Source organism: Acipenser ruthenus, chromosome 18 (assembly GCF_902713425.1).
Source record: "Acipenser ruthenus chromosome 18, fAciRut3.2 maternal haplotype, whole genome shotgun sequence".
Lineage (NCBI taxonomy): Eukaryota > Metazoa > Chordata > Actinopteri > Acipenseriformes > Acipenseridae > Acipenser > Acipenser ruthenus.
The window spans coordinates 1,466,188-1,488,708 of NC_081206.1; the positions used below are offsets into that span (position 1 = coordinate 1,466,188).

The 22,521-nt window shown below is 46.9% G+C and overlaps 1 protein-coding gene across 3 annotated transcripts in view; it reads left to right on the forward strand.

Annotated features, from left to right (window-relative positions):
• LOC117423729 (solute carrier family 12 member 5-like) overlaps positions 1-22,521 on the forward strand; it is a 99,719-nt gene that overhangs the window by 29,062 nt on the left and 48,136 nt on the right. The window contains exon 1 of one of the 3 annotated variants that reach the window (XM_058990699.1): positions 7,091-7,589. The exons of the other annotated variants lie outside the window; for them this stretch is intronic. Coding sequence (XP_058846682.1) covers positions 7,538-7,589 — 52 coding nt within the window. The 5' untranslated portion in view covers positions 7,091-7,537. Of the gene's footprint in view, positions 1-7,090; positions 7,590-22,521 lie in introns of those variants that run through there. 3 annotated transcript variants of the gene reach the window in all.

Consider the following 22,521-nt stretch of genomic DNA (forward strand, 5'->3'; position numbering starts at 1 on the left):
TTTCTCCCCAAGACACAAGGGCACTCCACCTCTCCTTCCCCCCCAAACCCCCTCTTTTTTCTATTATAAAATCAGATTAAACTCCAGAAAGGCTAGATTTATGATGATGCTTTTTGATTAATCAAAATATCACTATGATAAGAGCTGTTCAGCCAGGCTTCTCAAAGTGATTTTAACTTTGAGTGTTTGATGTGATTGATCAGAATGACAGTTCTAACCCTAACCCTTAAACTAACACTTACTCTAACCCTTACACTAACCCTAACCCTAACCCTAACCCTAACCCTAACCCTAATCCTTACCCTAACCCTATGGCACATGGGGCAGGAGTCGTTATTATCTAAATATGGTTTCCAGCTCGTTAAGTAATGCCCAGTAATACCCAGTAATACCCAGTAATGCTCCGGCACAATCCCCATCATCTCCATTCTGGATTTTAGCACGACTGCGTGTGGGATTTTCATTTACATCTGGAATGATTCATGATTTTGTTAAACAATATTTCTTGGCGCAGCGGAGAATTAAAATGTATGGCTCAAGCTGAAAGCTAAATGTAATTACAGCAGCAATCAATTAACTGTTTAATGTAATAAAATGATGCATGAACCAATAAATGAATACAAATAAACAGTGTTTGTACTGTGCATTAAAGTACCTGACTGATACTTTGTTTCAAAATGACCAAAGAATATACAATAATGTTGCGCAAATATCCACATACACAACCACTGTGAATCAAGTTTCAATTAGCACATTGTTTCTTATGAGCTGTATGATCAAACTGAATACAAGACATGGTCAGAGATGCAGTCCATTTCTATTAAGGTATATATCACTGCAATACAGCAGAGCCCCATGATGCATGTGCTAATATAGTTTGATACAACAGCAGAGACATGCCAAGTTAGACACTGTCCTGATACAGTACATGGCAATACATGATTCCTGTCTCTGTCTCTCTTTCCACTCCAGCCCTGAACACTTATTATATTAAACATGAGAAGTGATCCCCTCCCCTCACATCACGGCCATAATCTTCAGATTACAGTATTAAATATTGCATATCGACTGATCCCTACTTCAGGCCGCAGTGGGGCTGCTCTCACTGGGCAGGGCAGTAAATCTAGAAGGCCCACTGAAAGAGTAGCTCCCCCCCAGCCAACTGGACCGGGCTGCCTTTCCAGCTGCAGTGTCATCAAAGCCAGCTTAGCCAGGGCAATACCTGCCCACTGCCAGAGCAGCCCTGCTTGAGGTATTAAAATGAAATCTAAAATACCTATCATTATATCATTACATAAATATGGCAGGCAGTGTGGTCCAGTGGTTAAAGAAACAGCTTTGTAACCAGAAGGTTCCCGGTTCAAATCCCACCTCAGCCACTGACACATTGTGTGACCCTGAGCAAGTCACTTAACCTCCTTGTGCTCCGTCTTTCAGGTGAGACGTACTTGTAAGTGACTCTGCAGCTGATGCATAGTTCACACACCCTAGTCTCTGTAAGTTGCCTTGGATAAAGGTGTCTGCTAAATAATAATAAATAAATAAATATGTGCAGAAGAGAAGAAATCAAGCATCAAGCACAAGAGAGAGCTGTATAGCTACAAATAGATGTGTCGCTGGTGGCCAGGTCTACCCTTACATTAAGAAAAGTAATATATGACTCCAGGCTTGCTTTGCACATTTTATAACTGAGCATCCTAGACACAGTTTACATAATGCAGCCAGATAAGAGTGCAGCACAAAAGACACAATTCCAGCTATGCATTTACATGCAGCCCTGTGAGTCGCAGCATGACCACAATAGAACAAACAGTGCACAATTCACTGTCCACAGGATGCATTATCAGGCAGCTTCTAAAACGAAACTCCTGCATCAGGCTGCCATGCAATCACAGATATAGTTGTACACTAAAGTCCGTGTCTGTTTCATACCATTCAGTGCATTTAAAATAGCTTGGAGATTCAATAAGGAAGCACCAGCATTAGTTTCCTGTTTTATGGTGACATTCAATAAAATTCCATGACAAGGTTTCCCTGCCTATGTTTAGAGCCTCATAAAGGGCAGCTTCCAGGTATTATAGGGGTAAGCAGGGTAAGCTGTGTGTCAGTACATGTATATAGGCATTACCTGTAAGCTGTGAACAGTCTGGCTAGATGGCGAGGTTTAATGATGTGTTTCACCTCACACTCTGTAGCAATATGCACACTGATTCAGTGCATACCACTGAGGCATCTGTAATGTAATGAACACTGGTCTCCTCAAGGGGGCAGTGCTCAGAGAGGCGTTGATGCGCTGCCTTCACTTCCATTCTTACTGTGTCTTGAAGCTCATCTCCATTGGGACCTGCTCCTGCAAGACCGTTGCCTTTCTTAATTCTGCTTCACAGAAAGACAACGGATCTTTAAATGGAATCCTTGAATAGTCATTCATTTACTGAAATGCGCGTTAATATGTCATTTAATTTTGCCTTCAAAACGTTGATTCCATTATGCGCTCAGATTGGTTTATTTATCATAGCATGATCTGGTTAGATGGCAGGACGGATATTATAACGGTGGAGAGAGGCTATGGAGATAAAGACGTCTTGTCAAAGAAAGGGACGATGGTTTCTTAGTGCCTTTCACACATTATTATCCCAGTATTCATATCTGTATTTATATTATTTTTATATTTTAAGGATACCAAATGCACGTTTTCTACAAGCTTCCCTCCAATCAGAATGGCAGAATGCTTTCTGTGGGCGGAGTATTGCTTCGTTCTCAGCCAATGGAGAAGCGTTGCGGAGCAGATTTTCCTGACCCCTGTCCCCTGCCCGAGGTTTTGAAGAAAGAAACAACACATTTTATTTGTGTCTCACTCAAGGTGACAGTGAAATGCTAATTCATGCTTAGGTTGTGTCAGCCAGGTTTGATTAGAGCAATTGATCACTTACAGCGTTTCCACCAGCACTGGACTGCAGCAGACACCAAACAAATGATCCGCGGATGACCCACCTCAGGTTTCAGTGGGTAACGGTTCCTACCAGCCCACTTGTTGCGAGGCTGCTGGAGCACTGCTGGGGAACACAATAGGAGTGAGGGATTCTTAGAAGGATTGTATCTCACTAAAGTAAAAGAAATCCACAGCGTGGAGGGCTTTTTAAAAACCCAGCTTCAGTGGGTTGTGAGGAGCAAACTAAAGCAGGTTACAGCAGCTCAGTAAGATGAATTGGAGATGTGCAATGCCTTCCCATGATGCCAGGTTTAGAGGTCCTGTTTCACTGGTCCTGTTTCATTGGACCTTGAACACGACTGAAAGTCAGCGCAGCACGGCACCACCCGGGTGGATGTGATGGCCAGTCCTTGTGCCAGGGAGCATTTACATGGACCATTTTTGGGACAGCTGCAGTCTGCAGAAACGAATCTGGAAGCCCCTCAAGCATCTTCCTGAGTGCCAGTCAACCTAGAGGAGGGCTCCTCTGGTCCCCAGCACCTGAACGACTCCAGCACCGTCTCTGTGTGAAGAAGAGTCTCCTTCCCTCTTTCAACCTTGTCCTCTGGTCCTGGTCTCTGTGCAGAGCTTAACATACAGAATGGGGTTAACGTGATCAACTCCTTCTGAAATTTAACAGAGCTTCAATTAAGCCACCCCTGACCCTTCCTTATTCAAGGCTAAATAGATCCCTCATTCTCCTGCTTGTCCCTTTCTCTGCAGTAACAGTCCTAGCGTCCTGCGTTGCTGGGTGAGTCTGCAGGGATCAACTTGTCAGCTCATCAGCAGCAATAATTACATTTCAACTGTGCTTATTCGAACACTGAAGTACTGTATCTCGCAGCACTGTGAAGGGGCATTGGCTGTCAAACACAGCAGTGATAACGCAATCAGCAACACCCCACTTACTATACACTTGTTAGCATGTGTTGAATTCAGTGCGTTGTGTTTAGGGTTCACTGTAGTGGTGTGCTTATAGTCTTCTTTGTGAAGTGGAAGTGGAGATTGTTATGTGCAGAGATACTCAGTACTGTCTGATTGCCCCCTTGATGTGTGGTTATTAGTTGCTTTGATTCAAAGCTCTGTCCGCTCGTCTGACTGTCCGATTGTCACCCCACGAGGTGAATCGGCTCTTCTACCCTCCTATAGCTGTTTTGGGTTGTATTTGGGTATGCAATGTAAGCATCCATTAAAGAGCGACCGGGTTGTAAACAGATTCTTAAAGGTCTTGGCGACAGTTGTCAAGAGATACCAGTTTACTATATAATATAAATGACCTGCAGTGCAGTGGAAAGATTTTACGATGTGTTAAAAAATGAGTAATGTTTGTTATAATGCATTCGTTAAGCATTTCATTGCACTGTATTGCTGTGCTGTCAGAGACGATCCCACCACCTCCTGTGATTTAAAGTTGTGTTTGTTTGCAAGTTTTATTATTCCGCTGGCTCTAGAGTCGGCACTGCAGTTTGTGCACTGAAGGAGTGTCCACAGTGGGCTTTTCCATTCCGGGTCTTTGTTCCAGCCCTGTTCTAAATTGTTTAACCCTGAATGTAGTTGATTAACTCATTTCACCTGTTAAACCTGGAGTGGAGTGGCCCTTCAGGACCGGGATTGGACACCCCTGCTATTAAATATTAGCTGGATTGAATTTGTCGCAGTAGCATTTGATGAATACAAACCTTCTGGTTTGCCGGTAGGTGTCTGGCTATCATTATTGATTTGTCGGACTCGTTCGTATATAACAAGAATCAGGACCAGTCAGAAAGTGGTAGAAATGTAACTGTTCCGGGTCGATGTGTGCATGGGGGAGATGGTAATGGCATTTCTCTACACAGCTATATAAGTATAGGCTTGCTGTACCGTCTGATTACTATTGATAATCTATTAATGATTACTGACCTGGCTGACCGCAGTGCTGGACAGTATGCCCTCGTTCATGCTGTAGCCCTGCTCCACTGGGGTTTACACACGGGTACCAGTTCAAAGCAGAAGCCTCGCTGCTGTGAAAAAGAACATCCTACAAGGCTTTATACTTAGAGTTGAGATCTTTCTCTTTCGTTATTTTAATACTTACATTCACTGATTACTTCATCCTGAGCGCTGCGAGACCTGAGTGCTTCTTTACGAGCTGCTGGCCTTTCCTTGCTTGCTTCAGTTTTCGATTACTTGCATTGATCAATGGGTCTTTTAAAAAAAAAAAAAAATAATAAAGTTACATTTCCGACAGATCGTTTTTTTTATTACCAAAAACTTTGGTAACAAATCCAAAAAAAAAAAAAAAAAGGGAGTCAGCGATATAAAATGAGATTTAAAAATATCCGCGCGTCGTGCAGTATGCTGCAACAGTAAGTCATGCTTTGATATGAAAGCTGTCCGATAGCAGCTGTGTGACAAGTTGATTCCACAGATGCTGTACCTTGAAATGCATTGCTCTCCACAACAACCTACCCTTGCACATATGTTCCCTGAGCTTAAGCGCCTATATGTCCTTACGCAGTTGTGCACATTTAAAATACTCTTATGTGTTGCATGCAACCATCACATTTGTTCGGTGGTGTTCTGCTGCATGTCTGAATGCTCCATCGCATCAGCGTGCATCAGTCGTGTTGTCACACTGATTGCTGTCTTGATGCTACCTGATACAGCTCTGTTGCAGGCAGGCTTGGATTGATATTGACATGTGTTGGGTCTGTCTGTACTGTGTGTGTGTGTGTGTGTGTGTGTGTGTGTGTGTGTGTGTGTGTGTGTGTGTGTGTGAGGCCTCTGTTTGCAGTCCTCATGGATCACAATGACTGTGTGAGATGCATTCTCTATCGATCTACAAGTAGGGTAATTGGAAACCAAAGAACTGCACGCAAGTGTGAACACAAATAAGGAGGTGAAATACAGACTAAAGGTCTCCACACACTGGACACGATGCAATTTGTCCTGCGATAAAACTGTACATTCGCTGCGGCATTACCTTTCACAGCAGTGGCAACAGACGCACGCGTGATGTGACAGGCGACTCTCCTCTGATTGTACCATCAGCTGGAAAAAATCACATGTATGAGAGTCCTGTTATACAGCTAATAAAAATACGGAGTACTTAATAGCTTTTCAGAATACTTATTTCAGTAAAGGTAAATGAATCACACACACCAGCTATATCCAGTTCCCTGGAAATGGACTGCCAGCTGTTCTCCCTCATTGTCATGTCTTTAGAATTTTTGTGTCCTTTATTGTACAGCTCCGGGTATTTTGATACTGCAAGAATGATCTTTTCTTCCGCCATTGTTTACTGAAAAAGGCGCGCAAGGGAAGCTGTTCCTCATTGGTCAGTTCCCTAGCTGCCGCACGACAAAATAGCTAAAATAGACACCAGTCCTAGAACTAGCTGTCCTATATATATAGGGGGGGTGTTCCACTCTCACTGAAAAACAGAAAAGCAGAATAGACTATTGACTAGATTCTCAAAGCTACTGACTCTAAATCGTCTTTTACACTCACCTTGTGAGTAGTCTGTCTAAAGCTGTTACTTATTCATTTTAGAATTTGAATGGTGTTTTCTTTTCTGTTTAGACAAGCTAATGACTAGCTTTGAGAATATGGCCCTTCATGTGTATACACATAGCCTGGGATATGCATTGCGGGCTGGTCTCATTGAGACTGCATGTTGCACCAGGGCACCCTGGGACTGTGCTACCCAGCTGTCCTTCTTCACTGTACTGAACTCTACACAAGTCATCCCCTTTCTCAACAGGAGCCGCTGTCACTCCATGTCAATCTCTTCAGCTCCATTTCTAAACCTAATTAAGATGCAATAATTAATACACTTTACTGCTCAGAGACTTAATAGATTAACATCGTCACGTCAATCAAAACACAGCGCAGCTGAAAACGAAAGCCATTATATCTTTTATGCTGCCCGTAATAAGCAAGTAATCAAACAACAGCACAATGGGAAAGAATGGGGATGGATGTACAGCAGCATCTTCTCTATCCAGGAAGCCCAACATTATACAAGACATATAGAGAGATGCTCGAAGAGCCCTCCTCCTCCTCCTCCTCCTCCTCCTCCTTCCATTGGCACTCAGAGAGATCGAGAGAGAGAGAGAGAGAGAGAGAGAGAGAGAGAGAGAGAGAGCAGAGATAATACCTCCTGAATGCATGATGAATTCAGTTGTCAGGTTTGGACTGACTGGGGCCGGTTGAGGATGCTGAGTGTGTGTGAGACTGAGGTGTACTGAGGCGTTCCATCACTCCTGCTGCAACCACTCCATCTCTCCATCCTCCTCCTCCTCCTCCTACACTCCACGAGAGCGAGAGAGAGAGAGAGAGAGAGAGCAAGAGAGAGAAGCAACACACGCACACACACACACAGTGAGACCTGTGAAGAAGAAGAGGGAACAAGGAAACCTGGCTCCTTAAAGAAGCATAGAAAAAAACGAAGACAACAAAAGAAGAAGCCGCTGGTGCTGATTCTTTTTTTTTTGAGGACGTCTCCCTCAGGAGCGGACTCAGCACCCAGGACCTGACCCAGGCTCCTACCGGAACCAGCCAGCCAGAGATCAGCAGGGCAGGAGGATGATTAACAACCTGACAGACTGCGAGGATGGGGATGGGGGACCCAACCAGGGTGAGTGACGGAATCTAGCTGAGGGCTGCTGCTGCTGCTGCATGGGGTCTGTGACAGGAATAATAATAGGGTCTGCTACAGCAAAATAGGAAGATACTACATGAGGGATGCATGCGGTCACTGCTGTTCAATACAGCACAGCTCAAATAGAGAGAGAGATAGATATTTAGATAGATATGTAAAAGTGTGCATTCTCAATGTATAATATATATGTGTGTGTGTGTGTGTGTTTGTATGTACTGTATGTAGTTTGATAGAGACTGATAGAAAAATAGTCAGTGCCACAGAGGTAAGAAATATTCTAAAATGCTTCCTAATCCCAAATTGCAGAATCTCAATCCTCGCCTATTGGCAGATAATTGCTCTATATATAAATAACCTGCATTCTGAAATAAATGACACAGAAATTAATTAACAAATCAGATTACTCAGCCATTATCACTGAATGTTATTTCCACTCTGATGTATTCATCTGCAGGGATCAAATCAAAAAGCGCTTGATGCGACTGGGCTGCTTGTGTCATGTGAATAGGAAGATGTTGCATTGGTCTGTGTGTTTGCATGTGTCTGTATAGATATACTGTGTGTGTGTGTGTGTGTCCATGCATGCTATTTCTGCTCAGGAGTCTTAGAGCTAGCGCACGCTGCCGTCCCCATGACTACAGCTCGAGATGTGTGTGATCACTGCAGGAATGTGCTGTCTTCCTTGCCTGTATGCGAAGAGGCAACAATGCCTTCCTGATTTAGCATCACCCTGTTTGGTTTTTAAAACAGGGGCCACTGTGCAGGTTTTGTTATTAAACTGATGCGGGTCAGTTTATGGAAAATGCATATGGAAAATAACCACATACTGTACAAGAAGATCTAAAAACCCAGTCTTATTTTATGCTGACATGAAGTAATTACTGTATGTAGGTCACAGTTGACACAAAAACCCAGACTTATAGTTGTCCCCTTGGACTTGAGTTGGCAACCATCGCTGTATAATAAATAGTGCTGTAACTCCCTGTCCATGGTGCTGAATTCAGTTGGGACTGTGTTAGGCAGGAGAGGATATCTGCTGTCCGGTGCTGATTTCCTATTAGACCTGCTCTGTGCCTGCAAATACAATAGGACTGCATGGAGCTCTCCGTGGTGCTGAAATGCACGCACACTGCACAGCTCTTCTGTTGTCTCAGTTTGTATGTCTGTTTGATACAGTATTTTGGCTGGCTAGCTAGGTATTAACCTAATCCTTTTGCATTGAGTTTTTGCACACCTCGTGGAACAGTGTTTTCTTTAGCACAGCAGTTCATTTATTTTATTTTTTTGTGGTCTACCAATTTGTAACCTAAAAGGTTACCTGACCTACGGCAGGAATAATTCCAGCCACATTTGCATGTGTGATTCATTATCGGTAAGGCAGATGAATGAGAGAATGCCCCATTAGCTTGGTGCTGCTAATAAAGCGTGACTAAGCCCCGTTTCAAGGCTCAGTGTCTGTCTGCAGTACGAGGGCAGCATTCGGAGATATCATTTGTAATGGTCTTGTTCTTACCTCGGAGATTAAAAGTCGTGACAGTGTTGTTGCTGCAGAGACATTTGGCTTTACAGCTTATCCTCTGCTCAGAGTCTCACAGTAAAAGCTATGACGAGATGTTACAGTGCTACCAGAGCATCCACTTACACACCATACAGCTTCTTAAGGTGACTTGTAAAAAAATAAAAACAGATGTTCCAGTTGATTAATCTAATAAATGTTGGGTATGACAATGGCCCATTTCAAAATAAGCATGTACAGTAACTGCTTAATGCAGTGACTAATCATACAGTTGCTCTGCATGCTGGAGCACACATGTCATGTTTGTTCTGCTGCACAGCCTGGGGGGTCATGCTATGAGTCCCCAGCGAGCAGCTCATTAATGCTGGCACTCGGGCTGAGCTAATCCAGCTGCAAGCAGGACTGAGAGTCACTCACATCTGGAGAAGAACTGCAGCATCCATGGACCCATGCTGAGTGGCTAATAGATTGTTTAAGCACAATAATAAAAAAAAAAGATACCATAGATAAGCTATCTGGATATACTTGTGGTTAAATGGCAGGTTTTAAATTTGGATGTACTGCATACTTCGAAGTGGATTGATAGGTTAATATGGAAAGATTGATTGATTGGTTGCCAAATGGATTGATCTGCCTCAAAACGGAAATCCAGAGGATTCTGTTCCATTTGCGATGACCTTCTTTCACTTCATACCTGTGTGTGTGTGTGTGTGTGTGTGTGTGTGTGTGTGTGTGTGTGTGTAGGGGGGTGTGTGTTTGAGTGTGTGAGTGTGTGAATGCGTGTGTATGTGTGAGTGTGTGTGTGTGTGTGTGTGTGTAGGGGTGTGTGTGTGTGTGTGTGTGTGTGTGTGTGTGTGACTATGTGTGAGTTTGTGTGTGTGTTTAAAGGGTGCAACTGCATGGAATAACACTGTTAATATCATCTGTTGAACTGTGTGCTCAGTCTGTTTCCTGACTTCATACTCAGATTAGGTGTGGAAAGGTTGCTCAGCTGACTTTGCATTAGAGGTCCTCTGGTTTTGTAATCAGTAGCCCCTCCTCCCTGCTGCTTTGTGTTTAATTCAATCCTGCAGCTCTCTCGCCTCTGCGTACCTGTCCTTGGTGCTTTCATGAAGAGGTCCTCTTTGTCCCCTTTGTTTGCAAGCTGCCTTCTCAATGCCGCAGTTTGCAGCAGCACACTCTTTTTCTGTTCTTACTCGAGTGAGCTCTGGTCCCCAGTGCTCGTTCATCGTAGTGGAATCCAGGGCAGAGGCAGCTCGAGATGCTTTGATTTCCTCTGTGTTGGGGAAGGAGGGTGCTGTAGGACACCTGCCTCACACCCCCAGGGCTCCAGCCACACACTCAATTCCAAGCCTCCTTGAATCCGCCTGGACCTCTGCCTTGCTCTTGCAATGGCTTACTTTACACTTCGAGTGATGTTTAGTTATGACTGACTGCGTAATGTCTTAAAAACTCCCTGGGGGATTTTTTACAAGGGAATTCTTTTTTATTTGTTTTCACCGACACCAAGAGCCTCAGTAGAAAATGCCTTTGCAGACTGTATGGATTTCCATGGGGTGAAAATAAACTAGTGTATTTGTTTAATGTGAAGCTTGCATACAACGTGGTTTTAATGAATTTTATTGTAACTCAATCAAATTGTCCAGACCAGACAAAAGAATCAAGAATTTAATATATATGTATAGAAAACAGTCATGCTAGTCAAGTTGCTTGGTTTTGTGCCTGCACATGTATGTAGTGCACCAGTGAGACATACTGACATGCAGGAGTGCAGGATTGTTCTGTGGTGTCCCCCTCCCTCCTCATCTCCATTGTCTGTTTATTGGTTGCCCTCTGTATCCACTGCACTTCAATATGAATCACGTGTGTTTCAGAGGGTTACAGGAGGGGTCAGTGCTTGACCATTCAGTGGTCAATCAATGCATGTCTTTGCATTTCCATTGCTGAGTCAGTTTGTGGAAGCTGCCTGTTCGACAGCAGACTGTTGCCAACAGAAATCCAGGTCAGGGACCCTCAACCTCCAGACCCCAGGGAGACAACCTGGAGTCTGGAGGGGAATGGGGCCCCGAGCCTTCTCTATCTGGGATAGCTGGATCAAGCCAAATAATGCATTCTCCATGGAGTGTGTCTGTAAGGGTATTTCATTCTGCTAAGCTACAGTGTAGTATAGCCAAGGGTCTTAGCCTTGCTAGATTGGGTGACCAGTCAATACCATGCTGGTTACCCTGTGGGTCTTGTTCAGTGTCTGATCCCACAGGTTTACAATGGGACAAATTGAGCTGACATTGCAAAACAAACAGACGACCATGAAAGATGGAGTAGGGTTTCTTTTTTAGATTAAATGCTGGTTACAGGTCAAATAAAATAATAATTGTGTTTCTTAATGAGTTAATAATGCGGTGATTGTATTCAAATAGTGTTACTTTGTGGCTGTTTGTAACAGCAGTGAACTGGGGGTTGGCATTGTCAACATGTGCCACTTGTAGAGGAGCAATGCTCAGAATCCAGTGTGCCTGTTCATTTCAGCACCCAGCTGACTCTGGGTTACCTGAGGCTTACCTGAGCGGAGTCTGTATTCCAATAAGAATCATCACCTGGTTCAGCAGATTTATTCTTGGTATTTTTTTGTAATTCTTATTATTTAATTGAAACGTATTTTAACCTCAGGAGGGGGAATCCCTGTTCATTTGAAATGCTCTCCCTGCCAGACAGCACAAACCAGGAACGCACCTCGTGGTTAAAGATTATTGTACTTTTCTCTTTCTATACTAAAATAACAATAACAGCTTGTTCAGCTCAATAAGATTACATTGCATTTCTCTAGACTGCTATTCTTAACAGTACACTAGCATTTTGCAGGCTGTATTTTCCTCTTTAGTTATGTTTGCTCAGGTTCAGTCACAGATTTCTATCTCTGTTTCATGTTGGTCACTCATGCTTCCTTCTCCCTGTGCTTGTTCTCCCACATGCATCTCATTCTGGGGGAGGCTGATGAAGATGAAACGGGGCTCTGAGCTGATGTCAGCGTGCGCTCGCTCTCCAGTGAGATTACCACGCCACTATTATACACGCCTTCTTCTACAATCAATCAGCAGGATCTATACTTTGCGTTGGCAGAAGGTTTTGTTGGGGATTATTAAGAAAAGTAACCATGGTTACGAATGATTTTGTGCTCTGCAAACCATGCCTGGTTTTCTAACGCTGGTGCGTTCTTATGTGGAGTAACCTTTGAGGAAAGCAAGGTTATGCAGTATTGTACCCAGCATGTTCGGTGGCCTTGAGAAGTAATAATAAAAGCTCCTGCAGTAACTTTGAAACAGGAGTAGGTGACGGTGCAGTGCGTGTAGTCAGCCTGGTCTACCTGTGAAGCATCGAATCCAGGGAGCTCTTTTCTATAAATTCTGCTGCGGTTATCCGTGGTTTACCAAAGCCAGGCATTCACTAGGATTTTACTTTGCTTTCAAACAGTAGCCGTGAATCCCCCTGATCCGACCTGCATGCACTCTAATCAGTTATAGCGGGATTTCTGTTTTAATATATGGGACGCTTGCAGTTTTTCAGCTGGGTTATTGTTGAAGCTAATGGACATGCTTGACCTTGAGTGCTGTGAGGTGATTACAGCATCTACAGGACTAAGTCAATGATGTCCTGCATCCTGTGTGTCTGCCTGGTGCGACTGTAGAGGACTACGCCCTTCACAAAGCCACGCCCATCTGCTCAGGGTTCCATTAAAGAGGTTTGACCTTCATGATGACACAGCTGGCGTTCCATGCACACAAACTGCAGGCTGTACTAGCAGAGGCTGTTTGGAGGCGCTATGGAGGGGGGGCCTCTAAAGGCTCTAGCTGTGCCTCTGTTTCCAAACAACCCCAAAGCTGAGAAAAGCGTCCTACAGTTCTAAAAACTGCACACAAAAAAAACAGCCTTTCTTTCATCTGTTGCAGAAACGCACTGAGATTGTAACACATTTTAACAGCTAACAGTAATATTAAAGGCCAGTCCATTGCTATTCTTTAAATCCCTCCCGCTGTCATCCCAGAGCACAGTGCTGACGATCGTGCTTTAAGAAACGTTATTTTGAGCTTTTTGTCTCTGTAAAGAAACCCACAAGACAATCCCTGCCATCGCTGTGCTGTCATGACCTGACATTGCACAGGGAGCCGGGGGTGTTGATGCAATTTCTAAGACTGAGAATTGAGCTAAATCCTGGCGTGTGGCATTTCTATTGATCCATCCTTTCCAGGTGAATTGATAAATAGACATTGGGATTTGTACAGCCTCCTCTCAATGCTTACAGGTGCTTGATATCTACCTTGCTGTCAAGCAGGAAGAAATGCTTGGATTTCTTCTTTAAAATAATCAGCCAGTCTTCTTCAGTTAAGTTTTAATCAAAAGAGTTTTATTCAGGAACAAAGCAAATCTGCAGACAGTACAGAATGCAGTGAGTGGCTCTTCTCACTGTGGCTCTCGCTCTGACCGATGCAGTGAGCTGTTCTGGGAAGGGACAGAACAGATTTGCTTTCTCCAAAGCAGCTCTCTGCCTTCTTCAGCTTCCCTGACGCTCCTCCGTCTCCCTAGGAGAAAGCACGGGGATTGCTGTCTAATTCCATCTCCTTCGGTGACAGCAATTTATCTATACAATCTTCCAGCACACGCACACTCACACACACACACACACGCATGAAACAAGCGTTATCCACAGAACCTATCAAATAATACATCGGGCCATATTGAAGGGCCCTTGTTAGAAATTCAATTACTTCCTTGAGCAACCTCACAAAAACATCCAATATATTTCTGCATGCATTAAGACTCTTCTCGGCTCCGCATTGTTCTCGTTTTAATGACACGAGGTGGTGGGGCTGCCGGGCCGCTCTGGCTCAGTAGATTAGTTTAGTTTGCAGCTCTGCACAGCAGTTAAAAAAAGAAGGAGACGTCAAAACTTTACAGTCCAGTTATTAGAGATCAGGGACTGGGAGGTGGTGTGGTCTAGTGGTTAGAGTTGAGGGATTGGGAGGCTGTGGTTAAGATCTGGGATTATTTGAGGGAGATGACAATAACTGGACCTCTCAAAGACCTGAAGTATGTAAGGGAAGATCATGCCACCTCTTCTTCGCTGCCTTGTTGTAAACCGTGCATAGCATCGCACTGATTACATAACGATATAGTGGTGGGGGTGATGCAATTGCACACGAGTACCATAGTTATTATATAAGGATCCCTCCTAATACCCACTGTAGGGTTTTAAAGGCTTGTTCGAATCCACACCCCCCTTGATGTGTTTCCAGTTGATTTGCAGCTTTGCTAGATTGCGATTACAAGCTGTTTCTCCCTGGATCACACAGAGCAGGCCCCATTTCTCTAGCTCCCAAGGATGACAGGCCACCGAGGACAGCTGTAAAGGAAGGATTACAGAGTGGCTTGTGGAGCACCACTTGATCCCAATGTTCAGAACTCTGGCATTGTCCATTCAAACTGACTAACACACACACACACACACACACACACAGGAGATGCTCTGCTAGCAGTCTCCTTGCACAGTAATAGTTTCTGAATAATCCGATTTGTTTGGTTTTGTTTGTCTGCGTTTCTGTTCTTTTGGGTCACAGTGACAACCTCCCAAGCAGATCAAAGCCCGCACCTGCTCTGCTGTTAGTACAGAGCGGATATGGGAGCAGTTATTGAGTTCTGTGCAGAGTGTAATTCTCGGTATTGCGTTGGTAAGACTTGACCTACCCAATACCGACCGGTCACAGTGAATCTCTCTCGACCCCGTCAACACAAACCACTCAGATGTACAGAACCATTTCATATCAGCCCTTTTAATATGGAAAGGATTGAGGAATCCTTTAAAATCAGAGGCTTTTTTAATCAGACGATATAGTGATTATTCTGTGCATGTCAGACTGCTTTTAGACATTAAAAAAATTAAATACATAAATACGTTAGGAATCCTTGGACTACTGAGAGTAAAGCCTTGATTCTCCAAATTCGGATTTAATAAACCCCTCTGTTATCCAAACAGCCCCCTGATATCCTGTCCCGTTGCGTGCAGCTCTCTTACCCCCACAACGTCACGGAGAAACTGCGTTACCCGGCTTGGTATCTTCTGGAGGATTGTGAGTGCGAGGCCTGACCAGTGCCCTTAGTAAACACACACTGTTGATGCAGGCTCAGGCTCCAGCTCCCTTGTGGGCTCTGTTAAGGCTGCAGCAGAACCAATCCTAAATCAGCTTTATTCTCAGACACGGCCGCTGGGTCCAGCTCACATATCTCTCTGGAAAAATCTGTTTGGCTTTTGTGAAGCTTGCTTTGAAGTCATAAAGCAGGATTGAGGGAGTTTAAAGGGCTGACAGAACAGACGTCACATTTTTCAGTTTGTGCTCCCAGAATGAAAGGGTGCGTTCAGGGAAATAAAAAGAAATTGTGAGCGATTCGCTTGGCCTGTAGCCTGCGCTTTCCTCCCGTCCGTCTGTCTGGCTCTTTTTCCACCACCTCTCTTCTGATGGGTTTTCTTTGGCATGCTGTGCATGCTAGCTGCTCATTACAGCAGTGGCACACTTCTACCTTCTTGAATGTTCACAGGCTCACCAGGAGACTTTCTGAGAAGGGTGGATCACAAGCATCAGTAGATACCACTGCCAGCACGTCTATAAAGCAAGACCAAACAGACAAAACAAAGGATGAACATGCTAGCATAGAAATGGAAAAAAGATTTTCCACATTAAAATAGGTCACAGCTGCAGTAGGTTCTTGCACTGCACTGCACCTTCAGCCCTTGTATTGTTTTCTGTAGGAATCCCTAACTCAAGAGAGCCATGCTGTATTGGGGAGCTCAGTGAGGGGTATGTGGCTCAACAGCTGTCAGAAAACTGTCTTTCCCAAGTCGCCATTCTGGGAACTCATCTGCCCCAGTATAACTGAGGACAGTCCAGCTGACCCAGAGGTGTGGACATCCACATCCAGGGTGCTGTGTGATGAAGCTACGCCTGCTTGGCAATAGTTTCTTATTTGCCTTCGTCCTGATTCAATCTTGATTTTTCTTGGTGGAGAAGGTAACTCAATAAGACCCCTCCCGGCTGTAATGAATATTGAACAGCACTCCTTGTCAGCTTTTGATCACAGTGCGCTTCTGATTAGCATCTCATCACGGCACAGATAGCACCAGAAATAAGCAAACTCAACAAACAGAGAGAAGCGAGTGAAGAATGCATACCTTTCCACTCCGCCCCAGGCACTGTCCCACGAGAGCAGGCATGAGTGGACCCTTCCAATACTGGAAACAGTGTGTGTACTGCATTATCCATCTGTCACCTCTTTATACATAATCTGCCTGTATCCCTTATCTAGCAATGTACTGTATCCATCATCTAGATGCAATACACGCTAGTAAGATTGATAACACAGTTATGCACATTGATAACATTAACAAGTCACAGTCTCTTTCTCTGTTAATGCCCCAAGTGTTTATTTCTCTGTGATGAGTTTGGAGTACATGGATGGACACTTTAGTTCAGCTGCAGTTTTAATTGGTGTAAAAGGCTTAGTTCAGCTGTGTTTTTAATTGGTGTAAAACGCTTTAATTCAGCTGCAGTTTTTTTTCGTAGAACACCTCAAATCATCTGACCCTCCCTGATGATTAGCTCTGTCAGTCAGTGCTGTTTGTGAAGCCATCACTTGAAGTGATCAAAGCAGAGGGAATGATTTCGATGGCTAATGACTGCGAGTGAATCAAAAGCTCCTAGCGGGAGAGGATCACAATATCCATTGATGGAAACTCATCAGTTCATCTCAACCTGACAAATACCGTGTCCCCAGAAGAAATAATATGTATAATACTGCACACGTGTGTGTGTGTGTGTGTATATATATACAGTGGAATTCTGTAGTTGTAGCGTCGTGCCTTTATCAGTCCTGATTAGATTGCAGTACTCCAGGCTTCCTTTAGAACATGTGAGCCACTCAGAGCTTTGCAGTAAGGACAGTGAGGATTGAAACCCTCCTGAGCAGCCGCTGCATTCCCTGAGGATGTAATCAATGGTGTGTTGTCCCATTGCCTGGCTGAACTGGGTGCCGGGTGAACCCTGGAAACAACAATAGCCCTGCTGGAGCTAATCTGGTATATTTCTCCTTCTCCTTGATATCCTTTGTGGATATCAAAGCTGTTTTATTAGTCCATCCGTCTCTGTCAGGCTGCTTGTTCAATGAGGGCCTGGGTGACATTTGCACAATGTCCCTGTTCCTCTGAAATGTGATAGAATGGATTCCGGTGACGTTAGAGACCCGTACGCGGAGAATGCGGAATTTCTGGCTTTAATAGAAATATTGAAATGCTCTTTATGAATATGACTGCGATGTTAGGCCAGTAAGAATCTCTTTGGAGCTCAAGCAATATGCTAGCATTGAAATGTGGATTGTTTTGCACGCCTGTGCTATATAGAAAGCTGTAGGTATGGAGTGTGCGAGGGGGTAACAGTGTTTCGAGTGCCCTGGAGGATTTCAGTGAGGGAGACGGTTGTCTCCAGCTAAACTTCTGTAGCTGCACACTGTAGTTAGAACTATAATGTGACAGGTGTTTTGGGGTTTCATTTTTTAAATAGTTATGTGCTGCTTCCTCTCAGAGTCTGATTTCAACCCAGTTACAAAAGACCAACTGCAGCAGAGCGTGAAAGAAAGAAACTTCATTAATAATACAAGGCTCTTAGTGTGGAGAGCTTGGAAGACACGCTCCCAAACAGGAAACAGGGGCTTTAGGTTGGAGATATAGCCAAAGAATGCACGATCCAAAGGACACAGCACATGGTGTCCACCTGAGCTACTGTACCACTTGAGAGCTGCGCACCGCCAAGGAGCACCGCCAAGGGGCTCCAGACAACCATTCAGAGATTAGGGGTCATTCAGGCAATTAGATGTACAGCCCAGGGGATGCACTGAAATGGGAAGCGCCTTGATAAACTGGCCTTCTCTGTCCTCGCACTTTCTGATTTGTTCCTATTCTGTTTAGCAGCATAGCAGCTTTCTCACCAGAGCAGGATCGCACGGACCAAGATTTTTTCTCCGGTGCAAAACTGTGCGCTTTGTAAAAAAGGGATAAGCAATCACTGGATCTGAGTTAGACGCCAGAGTTTCCTTATAGCTTTGCAACATAAATAGCCTGCTTGTTTTTCTGAGAAATAAAACCGTACTCAATAGAAACACTTGAGAAAGGAGCGACTCTGTTCTCTCTTTGTTGTGACAGCGGATTAAAAACAATCTCCCAGTGAGAGCCGTCACGAATCGGAGGATCCTTGTCAAACAGCAGTGTGGTCATGATGATAATAACTTTGTATTGAAATATTTTCAACACGGGGGACTGTATTAAAGGCAGTGAGTCTGGAGGATGGCTGCGGTGGCTAGCATGTTTCTAGTTTCTAGTATTTCCAGTTCTGCGCAGTAATTATTCCTTCCAGCATGTGACAGGCAGCCAAGTCACAACGGCGTGATGTAACTCATTCGCCATTGAGACACACGAGCCAAAAATACCCAGATACAGATGATATGACACCGCAAGAGCAAGCTATGAACACACAGGATCGTTTCTCATTGCAGAATAACAGACGGTCAAAGAGCTTGTGAGCACAGCAAGGAGAACGTCGGGGGGGGGGGGGTTCAAGCAGGAATAGGGTGCTGCTTCATTGGAATGGCAGTATACTTGTGTTTTTAACAGGTGTCGCTTAGAGGCTGCTGTATGTATGGCTTTTGCAGAGTGTGTAGCTTGAACACTGGCAGAGAGCTAGAGCAGTGACAGCGCGAATCACAAAGCAGCCTTCAGTTATCATTGTAAACGCACACAACATTGGATCACATCAATTGATTCCAAAAGCAACGCCTCACTCCCGTACCACAGTTAAGGCCAGGATGTTGACAGTACAAATGTACACGTTGTTTTATTTTATTTTAGCAAGGCTGTCAAGTAGAACATGCAAAACCCTTGAATATTGTGGCATAAACCTCTTTTTGCAGGGTTTCCAGTATGTACTGTAGAGACACCAACCTTGCTGTTTCCATGGTAACTGCCTCCTCTCTGCAAAGGGCCATGCGATCTCCCTATTGGCAAGGTGCCAGCGAACTCAAGAGCTAGAAATCTTGAAATGATGACCAGGGCTCGACACTGCAAGAGTTCAGGACCCTCTTGTGGCTGAATGCTGTGCTCTATAGGAGTGGCAGTACTGTAACCACACTCAGAGCCGTGCTGAAAATGGTACTGCATCAGCAATGCCATGCTGTGCAGTCGTTCATTTCAGACTCTAATCTAAGCGTTCAGTTGCCTAGCACAGTTTTAAATAATGCACTGTACTGTAGAGGCAGCATTTTTATTGTAGGATTGAGAGTCGGACGCACAGAGCAGGTTGTGGAGCTAGAGAAGAGATTGCTAGTGAGAGGCAGCATGGTTACGCTATGTAGGTCACTTCACAGGCGCAGAGTCTCTGTTAGGGAGGAGTGCAGTGATCTTGTCTGATTCTGCAGGGGCCGCTGGAACATTGCTGTAATTGGCATTCGGAGGCTGTGGTGTTCGTACTCCCGGCCCGCTGGGAGCCCCGAGTCCTCGCAGCACTCCTCTAATCTGATCTGCCTGCTTCTTTCCTAATAGGAATGTATTTATTTGAATGGACGAGCCACAGATGAGTTTTATACACCCCACCGGAGACTCCGCTTGTCAGAGAGACGCAGCGCTGCTCTTACAGAACGCAGCGACGGCAGACCCTGACATTTCTTTTTAGATGTGCGTTTATTTGAAGATTTCATTTTCAGCAGAGAGCTCTCAAGGTAAAATGCTATCTCGTTTTTCAAGTGGGTCCCAAATGACTGCAGTGAAAGGCACAGGAAAGGCAAACAATGCACAGAGCTGACGTGCGACAGCGTTCCTAAAGAGCTGGCACTGGCTGAAGAACGCATTAAGTATAATGTAACAGCAGAAACTGGTTAGCCTGGGGCCAGTCCTGTACACTGCCCCCTATCCACACTTTGTGTGTGATATGATATCTGCTGTGGTTTCTGGTGCTGACAGAGCTGTCACAACTACTGTATGTTTCCGGAGCGTTCACATGCGCTTCTTCACAGCCCAGTACTTAATGACTGCACTGACAAAAAACAGGGAGGCTGGTGTTACTCTAAACATCTGCTAACTGCTCCGCGGCACCTCTCTGTGTTGGCAGTCCCGGGACAGGGATGCGGGCACTGCCAGGCAGCGAGGGGGACAGGCTGGTCTGGGCACACAGAGGTACAAGAGCTGTGCTGAGCGGAGGAGCTGGGAGCTGGCTGACTAGGGGGCTGCAAGTCCCTTGCAGGTTAATCTCCCCCCCCCCACCCCTGTGTTAAAAACACACGTCATTGCTGAGCTGAGCATCCCAAAACAAGCACGCAGGAGTGGAGACAGGCACACTTATTAACACAGCGGGGGGTCGTGAGGGATAATTACATTTCCCTGCCAGGAGTTGCACCATTAGCATGGTCGAAAGCTTACTAATGTTTTATCACTAACCTGGATTAAAAAATAAAATAATCATTCTAAAGCTTTGTAGCAAAGTCACAAAATGGCGGCAGTGTGTGCTTTATCCCCTCCCCCCCCCTCTTTATTTGTTCCCTCCCCCGAAGCTCTGCTTTGTGTCCTGCCGGCCCGCGGAGCAGTAGTTTGAGAAATCGAAGCTGGCAGGGAGGCAGGGAGGCAGGCAGGGAGGCAGGCAGGCAGGCAGGGAGGCAGGCAGGGAGGCAGGCAGGCAGGCAGGGAGGCAGGGAGGCAGGGAGGCAGGCAGGGAGGCAGGCAGGCAGGCAGGGAGGCAGGCAGGCAGGCAGGGAGGCAGGCAGGGAGGCAGGCAGGCAGTGAGGCAGGGAGGCAGGGAGGCAGGGAGGCAGGCAGGGAGGCAGGCAGGCAGGCAGGGAGGCAGGCAGGGAGGCAGGGAGGCAGGCAGGGAGGCAGGCAGGGAGGCAGGGAGGCAGGCAGGGAGGCAGGCAGGGAGGCAGGGAGGCAGGCAGGGAGGCAGGCAGGCAGGGAGGCAGGGAGGCAGGCAGGGAGGCAGGGAGGCAGGGAGGCAGGCAGGGAGGCAGGCAGGCAGGGAGGCAGGCAGGCAGGCAGGGAGGGAGGCAGGCAGGGAGGCAGGCAGGCAGGCAGGCAGGCAGGGAGGCAGGGAGGCAGGCAGGCAGGCAGGGAGGGAGGCAGGCAGGGAGGCAGGCAGGCAGGCAGGCAGGGAGGCAGGCAGGCAGGCAGGGAGGCAGGCAGGCAGACAGGCAGGCAGGCAGGGAGGCAGGCAGGCAGGCAGGCAGGCAAGGAGGCAGGGAGGCAGGGAGGGAGGCAGGGAGGCAGGCAGGCAGGCAAGGAGGCAGGGAGGCAGGGAGGGAGGCAGGGAGGCAGGCAGGCAGGCAAGGAGGCAGGGAGGCAGGCAGGCAGGCAGGCAGAGAGGCAGGCAGGCAGGGAGGCAGGCAGGCAGGCAGGCAGGGAGGGAGGGAGGCAGGGAGGCAGGCAGGCAGGCAGGCAGGGAGGCAGGCAGGCAGGCAGGGAGGCAGGCAGGCAGGCAGGGAGGGAGGCAGGCAGGGAGGCAGGCAGGCAGGCAGGCAGGGAGGCAGGCAGGCAGGCAGGGAGGCAGGCAGGCAGGCAGGCAGGCAAGGAGGCAGGGAGGCAGGCAGGCAGGCAGGGAGGCAGGCAGGCAGGCAGGCAGGCAGGCAGGCAGGCAAGGAGGCAGGGAGGGAGGCAGGGAGGCAGGCAGGCAGGCAGGCAGGCAGGCAGGGAGGCAGGGAGGGAGGCAGGGAGGCAGGCAGGCAGGCAGGGAGGCAGGCAGGCAGGCAGGCAGGCAAGGAGGCAGGGAGGCAGGCAGGCAGGCAGGCAGGGAGGGAGGCAGGCAGGGAGGCAGGCAGGGAGGCAGGCAGGCAGGCAGGCAGGCAGGGAGGCAGGCAGGCAGGCAGGCAGGCAAGGAGGCAGGGAGGCAGGGAGGGAGGCAGGGAGGCAGGCAGGCAGGCAAGGAGGCAGGGAGGCAGGGAGGGAGGCAGGGAGGCAGGCAGGCAGGCAAGGAGGCAGGGAGGCAGGCAGGCAGGCAGGCAGGCAAGGAGGCAGGGAGGCAGGGAGGGAGGCAGGCAGGCAAGGAGGCAGGGAGGCAGGCAGGGAGGCAGGCAGGCAAGGAGGCAGGCAGGCAGGCAGGCAGGCAGGCAGGCAGGCAGGCAGGCAGGGAGGCAGGCAGGCAGGCAGGCAGGCAAGGAGGCAGGGAGGCAGGGAGGGAGGCAGGGAGGCAGGCAGGCAGGGAGGCAGGCAGGCAGGCAGGCAGGCAGGCAGGGAGGCATGCAGGCAGGCAGGCAGGCAGGCAGGCAGGCAGGCAAGGAGGCAGGCAGGGAGGCAGGCAGGCAGGCAGGCAGGGAGGCAGGCAG